Source organism: Heloderma suspectum, chromosome 13, assembly GCF_057233095.1.
Source record: "Heloderma suspectum isolate Gila_16-S chromosome 13, 16-S_ref, whole genome shotgun sequence".
Classification (NCBI taxonomy): domain Eukaryota; kingdom Metazoa; phylum Chordata; class Lepidosauria; order Squamata; family Helodermatidae; genus Heloderma; species Heloderma suspectum.
Window position 1 is genome coordinate 31735387 of NC_139470.1, and position 14154 is coordinate 31749540.

Sequence of the window (14154 nt, forward strand, 5' to 3'; positions counted from 1 at the left end):
TTCTCTGTGGTGGTCCCCACTCTGTGGAACTCCCTCCCTAGGGAACTCCGCCATGCCCCCTCTTTAATGAGCTTCCACCACGCATTAAAAACGTGGTTGTTCAGGCAGGCATTTGGGGTGGGTTAGGGTATTTTAGAAAACATTTTTATTGTAGAATGTTATTGTTTTAAACTGTTTTATTATATGCTGTACATCGCCCAGAGTGGCTGGGTGACCAGCCAGATGGGTGATTAATAAATTAATAATAATAATAATAATAATTAACTGGTTAGAATAAATGACAGTTTCACAAGTTTAGGTTTGTTCATAAAAGAACATAGAAGCTTTCACTGTTCCTTCACATGTGGAGGAGAGGAGGGAGAGTGTGGGTTATGTGATCATCCGAACTGGGCTATTGAGTAGCCATGTCTTAAAACATGTATAGTTATTTCAATAAAAATAACTCCCAAGTAAAGCTTTGACTTGGTTGCAGTAAGATTTAAACCATATTATAAATGCTCCATTGATTCCCCCCCCCCCATCAAATATAAATTCAAATACATCTGGCTATTGGAGAGACTTAGTTTTTAGAAATCCTTAAATAAAAAATCAACTTTTTTGGTTTCTTCTAATGATATCCTATTGGAGACGTCTTGTAAAAGGTTGTTAACCGGTGGGATGCAGCTGTTGGACCGATGAAGGGCTCCAGCCCTTCCTAGCATGCGGAGTTTGGGGCTGGGCCTTTTCACCCTGACAGAACCGCTTCCTGTGGGTCCCCGCAGGTCTGCACGGGAGAGAGAGAGCCGCCCCCGGAAAAGCTCCAGCTCCTACGACGTCTCTTCCAGCCCTTCGTTGCAGGGCCGCCCCTTGCCCCCAGAAGAGGTGAGGAGCCAGGCGTCGGACGACGGCTCCCTGGGCAAGATCTCCAACATCCTGATGATCCCACGCCCGCACCTGCACCTGCACTGCGAAGTCAGCAGCTCCTTGGGCTACACCAGCACCCGAGGTCAGGCGGAGGCACTGGGGAGTGAAGCGGGGAGCCATTTATTTGCCTGGACGTGTTACTGTTTGGGAGCCGCGCTCACATTTTACTGGAAGTTATTGTTTACACACATGCACCCTGCCCCAGGGCCCATTCTCAAGCAGGCAAAGCGCTTGCGGGCAACCAAGTCCCATCGAAAAGGAGGGTGGGAGCACCTCTTTCCCCCTCCCTCTGTTTATTCCTCATGCACACTGTAAATGCATACGCCCCCTCCCCCAAGGCAACAGGGGTGGGACCCAAATGTCATCTCGGCGGTCTTAAAACCTGCCGTGCACATCGCTTTCACTCACTGGGTTTGGGATGCAGGTAGAACACATTATTTGGGCAGGAGGGAGGCTGCTTCTGCCTCAGGAGGCAGGGGAGGGGGCAGCTCTTTTCCTGTGTTCTCTGCCCACTGTGGCGACGCCCCTCTGGCCTTGGCTGCTACCTTGTTGTGCCCCTGCCCTTTGGTGGTCTAACGGCCTTCTGAGTCCAAGCAGTCGGCACGGCCTTCCCGCTCGGCTCCTACCCTTTCATGGTGCCTCATGAGCATGGCGTCTTGCGTGTCCGCCTTCGGCTGTGCTCATAGCCCCAGCTCATTGCAGCCTTCCCATAATATTCCACTTGTCCCAGGTGTCCTTGCCCTCTTTATATTTCCTGTAAGTATCAGTATGTGCAGCTGATGTCCTACTTCTGTGCCCCACTTACTAAACTGTGTAAAGGGATCCGCTTCATTGGGAAGTCCCTCGGGAGCCCCACAGATTTGCCAGGGAAAATTTCTGGCTTGCTTCCCAGGTGGCTTTACAGTCTTATAATAGCTCTTCTGGGTTCTTCCTTTAATAATGCCCCTTGAAGCCCAAGGTGCTCCACTGTTAGGTAAGGAGTTGGGCTTTGATACAAGGAGACCTGGGTTCAGTTTTGACCCCTGCTAGGTGACCTTAGGGGCTGCGGTGGCTTAGTGGTTAAGACGCTGAATTGCAGACCAGAAGGTCGGCAGGACAGCAGTTCGAGACCCGAGTGCTGCATGACGGAGTGAGCTCCCGTCTTCAGTCCCAGCTTCTGCCAACCTAGCAGTTCGAAAGCAAGAAATTGCAAGTAGATAAATAGGTACTGCTTCAGCGGGAAAGGTAACAGCGTTCCGTGCACCTCGGTGTTCAGTCATGCCGGCCACATGACCACGGAAGCGTCTTCGGACAGCGCTGGCTCTTCGGCTTAGCAACGGGGATGAGCACCGCACCCTAGAGTCGGACACGACTGGTTGGGGACACCCTTACCTTTACCTTTTTTAGGTGACCTTGAGCAGGTAAGGCTTTCTCAGCTTTGAGTACTGCAGCTCTCACAGGATGGCAAAACGCTAAAGGTCATAAAGTACTTACAAAGCAGTATATCAACATCATCATTAGTAGCCACAGTAACTACTGTGCTACACTAGAACTCTCCTATGTCCTGTGAACCAAAATTTCTAGCCCCAGACTTCAGCGCTTGGCAGGCTGGTTTTTTTTCTCGCTGCTGTGATCACAGGGCAAAGGTATTTGGGGGCCTGAGTCAGACAGTCTGGCTAGCAGTTGTTCCCTCCTGCTGCTTAACGGGGCACAATCCACTGGGGACTTGTTCTGCGCAAGCCTCATTAGAAAGAATGGGCGCTGCATGAAAGCATCACGTGGGACCCAGTGAATTATCCCATTCTGGTGCCGCAGATTTCTGGGTTGAGGCAACTGCTTCACCCTGTCTCACGGTAGGGCCAGCTCTTGGTGAATTCAAGGCCTTTCCTACTGATGCAAAGTTTTTGCTTCACAGATGCCCTTGAGAACATGTTGGAGCCTCAGCAGCGTGACTCCAGTGCACCTGGAAGATTCCATGTCGGCAGTGCGGAATCCATGCTGCACATCCGTTCTGCTGGGGGATATGCTCCCCAGCGAGCGCTCATCAACCCCTTTGCTCCCTCCCGGATGCCCATGAAACTCACATCCAATCGGAGGCGCTGGATGCACACCTTCCCCGTAGGTAAGGAGTTCCTTTTTTGTCTTTGTTGATTGTTGTCCTTTCTCTGGTTGAGATCTTTAACTTCAGGTCTTCATTTCTTTTTAATAAGGAGCTCTTTCCTTTTTGGTACTTTTGCCACCCCTAGACATTGTGTGTGGGGTCACCCATGACACGTGTGTTTGGGTTTGTTTTTGTGGTTGTTTTGCACCTAATGCCTGTGGGACCCATAGCTCAGGAGAGCCCAGGCTCTTTAAGCACAAGGTCCCAGGTTAAGCTCCTAAAGGGGTCTTCGGTAGCTGGGCTGGAAGAGGCCTCTGCCTCTGTGCCTGAAGCCTTCGAGAGCTGCTCCCAGTTGGATTGAACATACTAGGAAAGATGGGCTACAGGCCAGACGCTAGGAATGGAGGAAGCTATCTTATTACCATAGTGAAGAGCCCACACCATACATTGGCCTTCCAAGCATACAACAGGGAAACCGGGGCTTAGTGCTGCTTGTCTGATTTTTGTTTCCTATCTTCTCAGGACTCATTTTCATAAGTTCACTCTTATCTTCACAGTGCAGTAGCCTCTTGAGGCAGAGCAATGGACCTAACTGTGTGTTGTGAACTGTCTATGAACTGAGACATATGACAAGCCACAGCGAGCACAAACTGTGGTTTGCAAACCAGCATTAAACTGGGGTTTTATAAAAATATAAGAGCTCTATTGAATCAGACCAAAGGCTTCTCTGGTCCACCATTTTGTTCCCACGGTGGCCATCCAGCTGCCTATGGGAAGCCTGCAGGCAAGACATGAGCACAGTAGCACCCTCCCAGCAACTGGAAGGTAATATATGGCCATCAGGACTAGCATTGATGGCCTTATCCTCCATAGAGTTGTCTAATCCTTTCTAAAGCCATCAAAGTTGGTAGCCATCACTACATCTTGGGGGCAGTGAATTCCATAGTTAAACTATGTGCTATATGAAGAAGTACTTCCTTTTCTCTGTCCCGAGTCTTCCATAATTCAGCTTCATTGGATGACCACAAGTTCGCATATTATAGAATCATAGAATAGTAGGGTTGGAAGGGGCCTACAAGGCCATCAAGTCCAACCCCCTGCTCAGTGCAGGAATCCAAGTCAGAGCATCCCTGACAGACGGCTGTCCAGCCTTGTCTTGAATGCCTCCAGCGTGGGAGAGCCCACCACCTCCCCAGGTAATGGGTTCCATTGTCGTATTGCTCCAACAGTCAGGAAGTTTTTCCTGATGTTCAGCCAGAATCTGGCTTCCTGTCACTTGAGCCCATTATTCCATGTCCTGCATGGAATAATTACTATTAGTATTCACTTTCTCCCTACCATGCATAATTATATGCATCTTTATCATCTACCCCCTTATTTGTCTTTTTTATGAGCTAAAAAGCCACAAATTTAACCTTTCCTGATAGGGGAGTTGCTCTAGCCCCTTGATCATTTCGGTTGCCTGTTTCTGTACCTTTTCTAGCTATATAATATCCTGTTTGAGGTGCAACTGTATACAGCATTCCAAGTGTGGTCGCACCATAGATTTGTATAAAGGCTCTATGATATTGGCAGTTTTATTTTCTGCCAATATCCTTTTCTAATGTCTTCTTCTATTTTCCTGTTCTGTTCCTTTCATTTCCTAATGATCCCCAACATGGAATTTGCCTTTTTCACAGCAGCCATACACTTGGTCAGCATTTTCATCAAGTTATCCATTATAACTCCAAGATATATGTGAAGTTAAGCTTTTTTGCCCCAATGTGCATCACTTTTCACTTCCTTACATTTGCCATTTTATTGCAAATTCCTTAGTTTTGAGAAATGTTTTCACAGCTGTTCACTGTCCCTTTTCGTTTTAACCGCCCTAAATAATTTGGTCTCATCAGCAAACCATGACCAACTCAGTGCTCAACTCCAAGTCCAGATTATTAATGAACAAGTTAAAAAACCACTGGTCCCGATGCAGATCCATCTGGGGCCCTACTGTTTACATCCTGCCATTGTGAGAACTGTCCAGTTATACTTGCTTTCCGGTTCCTGTTCTTTAACCAGTTGCTGAACATAAGAGAGTCTCTCCTCTTATCCCATGACTACTACATTTGCTCAGGAGTCTTAGGTGAGGGACTTTGTCAAAAGCCTTTTGCAAGTCTAAGTAAGCAGTATCTTCAGGATCACCACTATCCACATGCTTGTTGATGCTCTCAAAGAACTCTAAAAAGTTAGTGAAACAGGATGAACAATTGCAAAAGCCATGTTGATTCATCTTCAGCAAGACTTGCCCTTCTATATGTTTGATATTTTTTTCTTTAAGAACAGTTTCCACCAATTAACCTGGAACAGACATTTAAGTAACTGCCCTGTAACTTACTGGATCTTCCCTAGATCGCTTTTTAAAAAATGGCATTACATTGTCTACTTTCCAGTCCTCTAACACATGTTACATATTTTTTAGGAGATCAGCAATTTCACATTTGAGTTCTTTAAGAACTCTCATGAATGCCATCTGGACCTGGTGATCTGTTTGTTTTTAGTTTGTCGATAAAGTTTAGAACTTCAACTCGTTACCACTCTTTTCCTCAATTTCTCAGACTCTCTTCCTGAAAATATCAGTGTAGGCACAGGTAACTACCATACATCTTCTGCAGTGGATAGATGCAAAGAATTACTCTGTACAATCTCCTTGTCCCCCTCTAGTACTCTTTTAACTCCCTAGCTGGTTTCCTGCTTCTGCTGTTTTTAAAGATTTTTTTTTATTGTTGGTCTTAATGTTCCTCAAAATGTTCCTCAAAATCCTTTTTTTCTTTTTTGCATTTCTTTTGTGCAAGGTTGTGTTCCTTTTTGTTCTCCTAGTTTGGGCAAGGCTTCCATTTTCTGAAGGAAGATTTTTTTTCTGTAATAGCTGCCTTAGCACTGCTCATTAACCATGGTAGTGACATTTTGGACTTGGGGGTACCTTTCCTGATCTGTGAGATACATGTTAGCTGAGCTTCAAAACCACGTCCCAGTGGTTTTGAGTAACTACCAAGCATTCTGGAGAGATTTGACTTTTCCTTTCAACTTAGATTTTACCAATCCCCTCATTTTTTTTGACAACCCCTTTCAACTTCCTTTTTACAAGTCCCCTTATTTTTTGGATGTTTCCTCTTTTGAAGACAAATTTGACTGTGTTGCACTGCCTTGGCATTTTTCCACTTACATATACATTTAGATTCGGTAGCACTGTGGTCTCTGTTTTTAGTCAGTTCAACAACACTCGTATCTCACTGTAGGTGGCACCACTTAGGATTAAGTCCAGGGTTGCCTTCCCTCTGGCCATTTCTATGACCAACAGTTCTGGGCACACTTGTTTAGGGTATCTAGTAAGTTTCATAGAATCATAGAACAGTAGGGTTGGAAGGGGCCTACAAAACCATCGAGTCCAATCCCCTGCTCAGTGCAGGAATCCAAGTCAGAGCATCCCTGACAGATGGCTGCCCAGCCTCGTCTTGAATGCCTTCAGTGTGGGAGAGCCCACCGCCTCCCTAGGAAACTGGTTCCATTGTCATATTGCTCCCAACAGTCAGGAAGCTTTTCCTGATGTTCAGCCAGAATCTGGCTTCCTGTCACTTGAGCCCATTATTCCATGCCCTGCTTTCTGGGGCAATCAAGAAGAGATCCTGGCCTTCCTCTCTGGGACAGCTTTTCAAGGACTTGAAGAGCTCTATCCTGTCTCCCCCCAGTCTTCTCTTCTCCAGGCTAAACAGTCTCTCCTCATAGATAGGGCTGAATGAGGAGAGACTGTTTTCCTCTTTTCATAACCAGCGAATGCATTTACCACGTCTATGCGAGGGTAACTGGAGTCACTGTTACTACAACACTTTCTCCTTTGGATGCCTCCCTGATTTCATTCTCCATCTCAAGGTCACCCTGAGCATTCTTGTCAGGGGACTATAGCATGCCCCCAGTACTAAATTAATTTTGGGTTATCTGTTCCTGGTTTGTCGGCCCCAAACAAACCACAGATTGTTCGAATGTCTGAACCGAAGCCTGCCCTCAAACTAAAGTCTGAACCGGGCCTCTTTCCCCATTTAGCTTGCTCTGACCGTGGCGGCTCTCCCGTCACCTGCCACCTAGTACTTCTAAACTGAAGGTGCTGGGGATTGAACCTGGGGCCTTCTGCAGGTGCTCTGCCATAGAAGGAAGTTTCATATGTACATGAGAAACCCCTCGAGAATCAGCATGGGTGTGAGTTGCATGTGTGTGCTTCCGCCTCCCCCTGAAATTGTGGACTTGGATTTTAAATGTCTTTCCTTTGCTCCTTCGAGCAGAGAGGTGGGCTAGAAATGTTAATATAAAATAATGCTAAGTTTATGTGGTGGAACCCCCATCTGCCCCGCATATGTTGCAAAGGATCCTTGAGACTGGACTGGGAAGTAACCTAGTTATCTTCTGCTAAAAGAAATAGCAAGGGGGCGGTGCTGGATAGTGGAGAGATGGTGCAAAGGAGGCCCTTTTAAAAAGCCTCCAGTAGAGAAGGACGAGAGAACGTTGGACCTGTCCATGGCTATTCACTGACAGCTATGTGGAACCTCTAGGTTCAGGAGCAGTATGCCTCTGAGTACCGTTTGCTGGAGGGCATTAACTTCATGCTCTGCTGCTTATGGGCTTCCCAGAAGGATCTGGTTGGCTGCTATAGGAAACATGGTGCTGGACTGGATGGATTCTTGGTCTGATCTGGCATGTTTAGTCCACACCAGTTTTGCAAAGCTCATACCCCTTTAATGAGGTGTGCATTTTCGTGTAACCCTCCCCCTCCGAAGCAGCTGCTAAAGAAGGACAAGGGGTGGCATATCAGGGCATGCTGTGCAGTGTGTGCCCTCCCCTTGCCCAATTTCCATGGCAGGTGGCAAGAGCTTGCTGGTCTGCACACACCCGTATGGTGTGCAGGGTCTTTGTAAGGAGTGAAGAAAGAGGAGGAGAAGTGCAGAGGGCAGTTCAGACAATGATGGAAGTCTGTGTGATTGGACAGGTCCTTCTGGTGAAGCAATCCAGATCCACCACCAGACTCGTCAGAACATGGCGGAGATGCAGGGCAGCGGACAGAGGGACTGGACGCACTCCTCAGCTGAACTGCTGGAGCTCGCCTATCACGAGGCGGCTGGCAGGTGGGGCTGCTCAGAGGGGCCGCGAGGAGACGCCCGTCCTCCCTGACGGAAAGGGGGTGGGCCTCACGGCAGGAGTTTGCAAGCACCGATTCCACGCCACAGCAAGATCGGGGTCCCCCCCACAATTAATCTATCCAAACCAGAGAAACCTTTTTCTCACTAGACTTGGTTTCAAATATATTAACTAGAATGATCAATTGCTGTTCTGTATTTGGAGACTCTCTGGGCAACGGATTGCCTTCCCAGACGCTTTCAATTTTGCCACTGACTCAATGGAGTTCTTGTTACTTTGTGCGCACACAGCAAATGCTCTGAGTGGGGCCACTCAGTGACCTGGCAGTGAGCGAATCTGGGAGTGAGACTGACAGTCAAACCCTTGTCAGACCTGTAGGACCGGCTTGGGTCCATGCTTTGAGAAACAGACACATTTTGCCCTTTGCGTTCTCTCTGTTTTCTTAATCAGTCATTCCCAATTGCCCAGGTGCTCTATGTCATGAGGGAGAAACAAGACAAATAATTGTGCTGCGGGGAGCACTAAGTCCCTGCCCACAGGGGTGTCTGGTTGTTGCCTCTCTGCAAGAGTCACTGCTCTGGGCTGGCTTTAGATGCAGAGTGCAGTGTACAGGTCAGTTCATGCCGGGAGAGGCATTCCATCAGGTACTGTGGTCCCAAGCCACATAAGGCTTTATAGGTCAAACCCAGCACTTTGAATTGGGCTTGGAAGCATATAGGCAGCCAGGGCAAGTGGGCCAGAATTGGTCTTCTATGTCCAGGCCTTCTGGTCCCCATTATGAGTCTGGCTGCCGCATTTTTCACAAGCTCCAGCTTCTGAACCATCTCCAATGGCAGCCCCATGTAGAGTGCATTGCAGTAATCTAACTTGGAGGTGTTACCAGAGCATAGACAACTGAAGCCAGGTCATCCCTGTCCAGATAGGGGCATAGCTTGGGCCACCAACCAAAGTTGGTAGAAGGCACTCGGTGCCACTGAGGCCACCTGAGCCTCACGTGACAAAGATGGCTCCAGGAGGACCCCCAAGCTACGAACCTGCTCCTTCAGCGGGAGTGCAGCCCCATATTCAAGAGTGTCCCATGCAGAGAGACCCAGTGGATGGGGTCGTCTGAAGGTGGGCCCTTCTCGCTCGTGCATACTCTCAGCGCAAAACCATTTCGGGTGCAGCTGTCTTAATTCAGCCAGCTCGTGTGCCTCAGGAGTTTTTGAAACATGGTGCTGAATGCATGCTCCGCTTTTTTCAGCATTTGCCTCTGCGTTGTGTTCTTTCTATTCTAATGCTAATGGACTTGGAAAGACTTCAGTTGTGCAGTTTCTCCTGCATTTGCTCTTCCTTGCTCACTTCCCCTTATGCCTAGATTGCTGTCTTGTCTTGTCTATTATTTGTCTAGCTGCCTCTCATTCTTCCTGGAAAATGTTTCTGCAGACTCACCTTTTCCCATCTTGATTTGAATTTCCTGCTATTCCTTCCCCACTCCCATTTTGTATCTGCCTTATTTAGGTCCTATGCTTGTGCCTAGTAGATTTTTTAGGCTCTTTGGAAATCATTATTAACAGTAATAAAATAATGGGATTCATTTGGATGGAGAAGAGATTAAACTGTGATACTGGAACACACAAGAGACTTGACTAACGATGGCTTCTTCTTTCATTAACTTTCTGTAAACTGGGTTGAGGCCGCAAGCCTCGCTCCAGGTTGCTGGGGATGGGCAGGGGTGGTGGTAAGGAGATGCGGCGGGGGGGCGTTGCTGCCTGCTTCTTCTAAATCTAGTGAGCAAGCCCTTCCTTTCTTCTCTCCAGGCATGGCATGTCACGGCATTCTGATGAAAACATGTCCGTCTTGAGCTTCAGTGGTGTGGAAGATCTCTCTCGCCAGCTGGTTGGCAGCCACGGCACAGGTGATAACTGCAGGCCTTAATGAGGGCTGCATGGGAGGTTGGGTGTCTCTACCCCAACTGACACGGTCCCCTCCATAAAACATGCAGGGTTCTGGATGCAGTTAGTTAGCATGGTAGAGGAGATTCCATGAACCTTTGGGCATAATACCAGCTTTTAGGGTTTCTTGGGCATCCCAGATGGAAGGGCAGGTGACATTGGCATAGGTGATAACCAACTTAATGTTGGGTGGTCCCTTCTTGCTGCTTCCAGACTTCTCTTGCATCACAATTGCCAGTTTCTTAAAAATGTCCCTCCATTTCTTATCTGCGTGGTGGGGGAATGCTTGTGCGTCTCCCATTCATTTCAAGGAGACTTGCGCAAGAGAAATCTGTGTCTTTTGTTTTATTTGGAAATGTATAATCCACTTTTTTGATCAGGATCCTCAAAGCACCTTATAGCACAATAAATCATAAAACACTTAAAAAGCACGCGGATATCAGTGTCCCAAGTTCCTGTGGATTGCATGGTTTGGGGTTAGTTAGTGGAGGGGTTCTGGTGCTCCCCTTTTGGATTTTCTGCCTGAGGCACCAAAATGTCCTGGTGCTGCCTTCCTCCCATGTGTCTCCTCGAGCCCCGGGAGTCTCTGCCCTTGGCTGTTCTTTGGCTGCAGGGACTGAACTTCTCACCTGGGACTTGAGGTCTTCTTGTCACTTGGGAAATGGTTGCTGCTCATGAAAGCACTCCATATAACAGTGAAGGTTTGTCTCCACTTCTTGCAGGAGTGAACGTCCGAACCCAAAACAAGGACTCCGTGGAAAGCCCTGTTTCTAACTCTTTGGATCCGAGTAAGCGCCATGGTGATGGGGTTGGGAGGAGGTTAATTTGGGTAGATGAGGTCAGAAGTGAGAGCTGCTTCCAGTGTCCAGGGGCTCCCACCCCAGTTTCCTTTTCTGTGTCTTTGAAGTGGTAAGTTCTGACATGGGACACTGCTTTCATGTGGAAGGCCCTTCCGTAGGAAATCTGAGGGGAGACTGTCTCATGCAGGGGCTCTTGCTTACCAGCCCTTGAGCCTGGCTGTCCAGAGCATCTGAGAATGTTTGTCTGGGAATGAGCAGCCCTGGCTGGAGCAGAAGCCGTGGTCACCCTGCCTGGTGCTGCACAGGGGCTCTTGACTGGCACCAGAATGCAGAAGGCTCAAATGCATGGGGGCTCCCCCCGCCAGCTTTTTAATGGATGGCCACGGCTCCATGTAACTCTGCTGCTGCTGCTCAGAAAGCGCCCATGAAGATCCACGGGGGATGTGGGCCTGTCTCCATGCTTGAAAAAGTTCCACTCTGAGATTGTAGAGGAGAAAAGGAAAGCCAAAAGGGGGAAATGGTTGGAATAAATCCTGCACATTGGGGCAATTTGCTGAGGCACGCAGGAGCTCTTTGGCATATGCATATTATAAATATTGCCTACGGTTGAGACTGCGTCGAAAGAAACTCAGAGTCTTGGGGGTTGGGGAAAAGTAATAGTGTTGGTTTGGATCGGGCCCATTGGAGTGGGGAGTGTCAACCTGAGAGACTGGAATGTATTATCAAGGTTGCTTGATCTCCATATACATGTCATATATGGTGCAGGGCTGCAATGTTCTGTTGGTTAACCTTTGCTTCAGTTTAAAAAGATGCCCCCAGATTAATCAGACCGTTCATTTTTTAAGTCTTTATTTAAGGAAAGACCTGCAGGTGGCAGACCCCATTTTATAGGAGGCACATTCCCCCTTCTCTCCCATGCCCAGGAAGAGGCATGCCTCTTCTAAGGTGGTGCCTGCTCTGACATGTGCGTGCTTCGCCTGAAAATAAAGACAATATGCTTTCATATTCAGAACTACTGGATTATTTGTGGTCAAAGATATGCAGATTGTATCTGTTTAATTAGTGGATTAATCCTCACGTGATTGACTCAGATGTATTTAATGGGATGACTGCTCTATGAAGCAGCCTTAAGTATCAGTTTTTAAAAGGAAAGTCAAGCTTCTAGTCTTTGTGGTCATGGAGGGAATTGTTTGCAGAAAGCTAAGAAAGCAAAAAGGATATAAACAGTGCGTTTGTTGGGTCAAGCGTAGAAGTGAATGCATTCTGTAAGCTTTCTGATCCTCCCTGTGGAATTAGTCTCTTGTTCCTATTATCCCACATAATAAGCCAAAAAAAGTCAAAGTTCTACAGCAACTCCCCCCCGCCTCCCCAGCTATTACAGTGGAATGTGAGAGAAGAGAAAAGCAAGGTCTTCCGAAAAGCCCTGCTGGAACAAACCCAGCCCCTTTCTGGCCCAGCATCCTGTTTCCAGCAGTGGTCAGATGGAAGGGAGGGGCCGCCTTCAAGCTCGTACTTGAGAGGAGCCGTTTATTTTGTGGTGCGCATGGCTAGGTTGTCTCAGCCAGTGGCCTTCCTCTAGGCGCTAAAGTAAATTACCTATATTTTAAAAATTCCTATTAAAATTAATCAAACGTGCTAAAAACAAGTACTTTACCTCCACAAAGAAAGTGTGAAGATGTAATTTTGCATAAACAGTTCAAAATATTTACCATATATGTAACACTGTGTAAGTGATAACATCTACTTTTTGGAAACCTGGAAAGATGAACCATTTTTGAAGGCCCACTTAGCCTTCATGAGAATAGCTGCTGATAGACCCACCCCATTTGAGACCCATCCACACCAGTGGCCGTCCCTGCCTCTTGTGGGGGATTTCTGCAAACTTTATTTATGTATTTGCTTACTTAATACTTTTGTATGTTGCCTTCCTGCCAAGGCACCCAAGGCAATTCACAGTTTCTAAGTACTAAAACAAGCAAACAACAAACGTTACCCCAAACCAGAAATCGCAAAATGTCATTCCCTCTCCAAGGATGAACCTTTGCCAGTGGGTGGCAAGCGCTCCCTGGCTTCTCTTCTGTCTCCCTCAGGGCGCACCTCATGCTACAGGACTAACACTCGATAGCCTGGGGGCTGCCAACTATCCTAGGCCCTGACAGCAAGAGCCAGGCAGGTCGGGAGGAACGAAGGAGGGATTTTTGCTCCCCTTTCCTCCATTTTAGCATTCGCTTGCTTTTCTATGGGCAGGGGCAGGAGCGGAGAGGCCTGTGGATTCGGTGGACCCATGGTCTCCCCACTCCGCTGCCAGCCAGCCAGCCAGCACGCCCCCTTTCCCTCTCTCCCTGCCCTCTTCCGAGGTTGCAACTGCAGCCTCTGCCAAGGAGCCACCAATGAGCTATCCATGGCAGCTGGAATGGGGGGAAGTTTTGAGCAGGGATTCCCCCCCCCCCAGCCGAGGTCACAGCTCTGACTCCAGCCCCAGGTGTGTGTGTGTGTGGGGGGGGGCTGCCATATCCTGTGGCTCCTGGGACGCTCTTTTAGGGACCATAGGATCGCTCTCTTACACGCTGTGTGAGAAATTACTCTTTTGGGGGTTCTATTCTAAATTCTGCCAGTCAGTTTCATTGGATAAACCCACATTTTACTGTTATGAAAGAAGGAGCAGGAACATCTGTGTCTCTGCTCTCTCCACACTAATTCTATAACTCTTCAACCTGTCTCTCCCACCTGTCATCTTTTCTCTAAATTGAAAAAACAACCCAACCAAATGCGTTTGCGACAGCGCCCCCGGGCTCCTCTCCGTCTCTCTGCCCTTTCCCGCCAACACTGAGCTGACCTTCCACTGAGCCCCCAGGACTACACGACCTCTTTCCTTGCGAGTCCTCGCTGCCAGTTCAGAGCCCTTCAGTGTATACATGAAGCAAGGATCTTTTGCCCGAAAGAGCATCCCTTCACACTTACACAACCGCTTGTTATCATCTGTAAGCTTGCATCTCCCTGCTCGCCCCGACTCCAGATAGGTTATGCGTATGTTAAAATAAATTTATTTATTTACATAAGGATTTTTATGCTGCACTTCAGAACTCAAATGTTCTCCCAAAACAGCTTACAAACTACAAAAGGCAGCTAATATAATAAAGCACCACATTAAAACCACATTAAAATTCCATAAAATCTAATAAGTAGAAGAGCAGAATAAAACAACAACAAATAAAACATGAGCTTAAAAACACTTTGAATTGGACTCAGAAATGAATAGGCATCCAGTACAGTTGCC

The 14154-nt window shown here is 47.7% G+C and overlaps 1 protein-coding gene across 8 annotated transcripts in view; it reads left to right on the forward strand.

Moving 5' to 3' along the window:
- Positions 1 to 14154, forward strand: part of DEPDC5 (DEP domain containing 5, GATOR1 subcomplex subunit) — a 70968-nt gene that overhangs the window by 29362 nt on the left and 27452 nt on the right. For all 8 annotated transcript variants that reach the window (XM_084819898.1, XM_084819902.1, XM_084819903.1 and 5 more), the window contains 5 exons: positions 762 to 985; positions 2798 to 3004; positions 7995 to 8130; positions 9943 to 10040; positions 10800 to 10865. In XM_084819898.1, coding sequence (XP_084676024.1) covers positions 762 to 985; positions 2798 to 3004; positions 7995 to 8130; positions 9943 to 10040; positions 10800 to 10865 — 731 coding nt within the window. The remainder of the gene's footprint in view (positions 1 to 761; positions 986 to 2797; positions 3005 to 7994; positions 8131 to 9942; positions 10041 to 10799; positions 10866 to 14154) is intronic.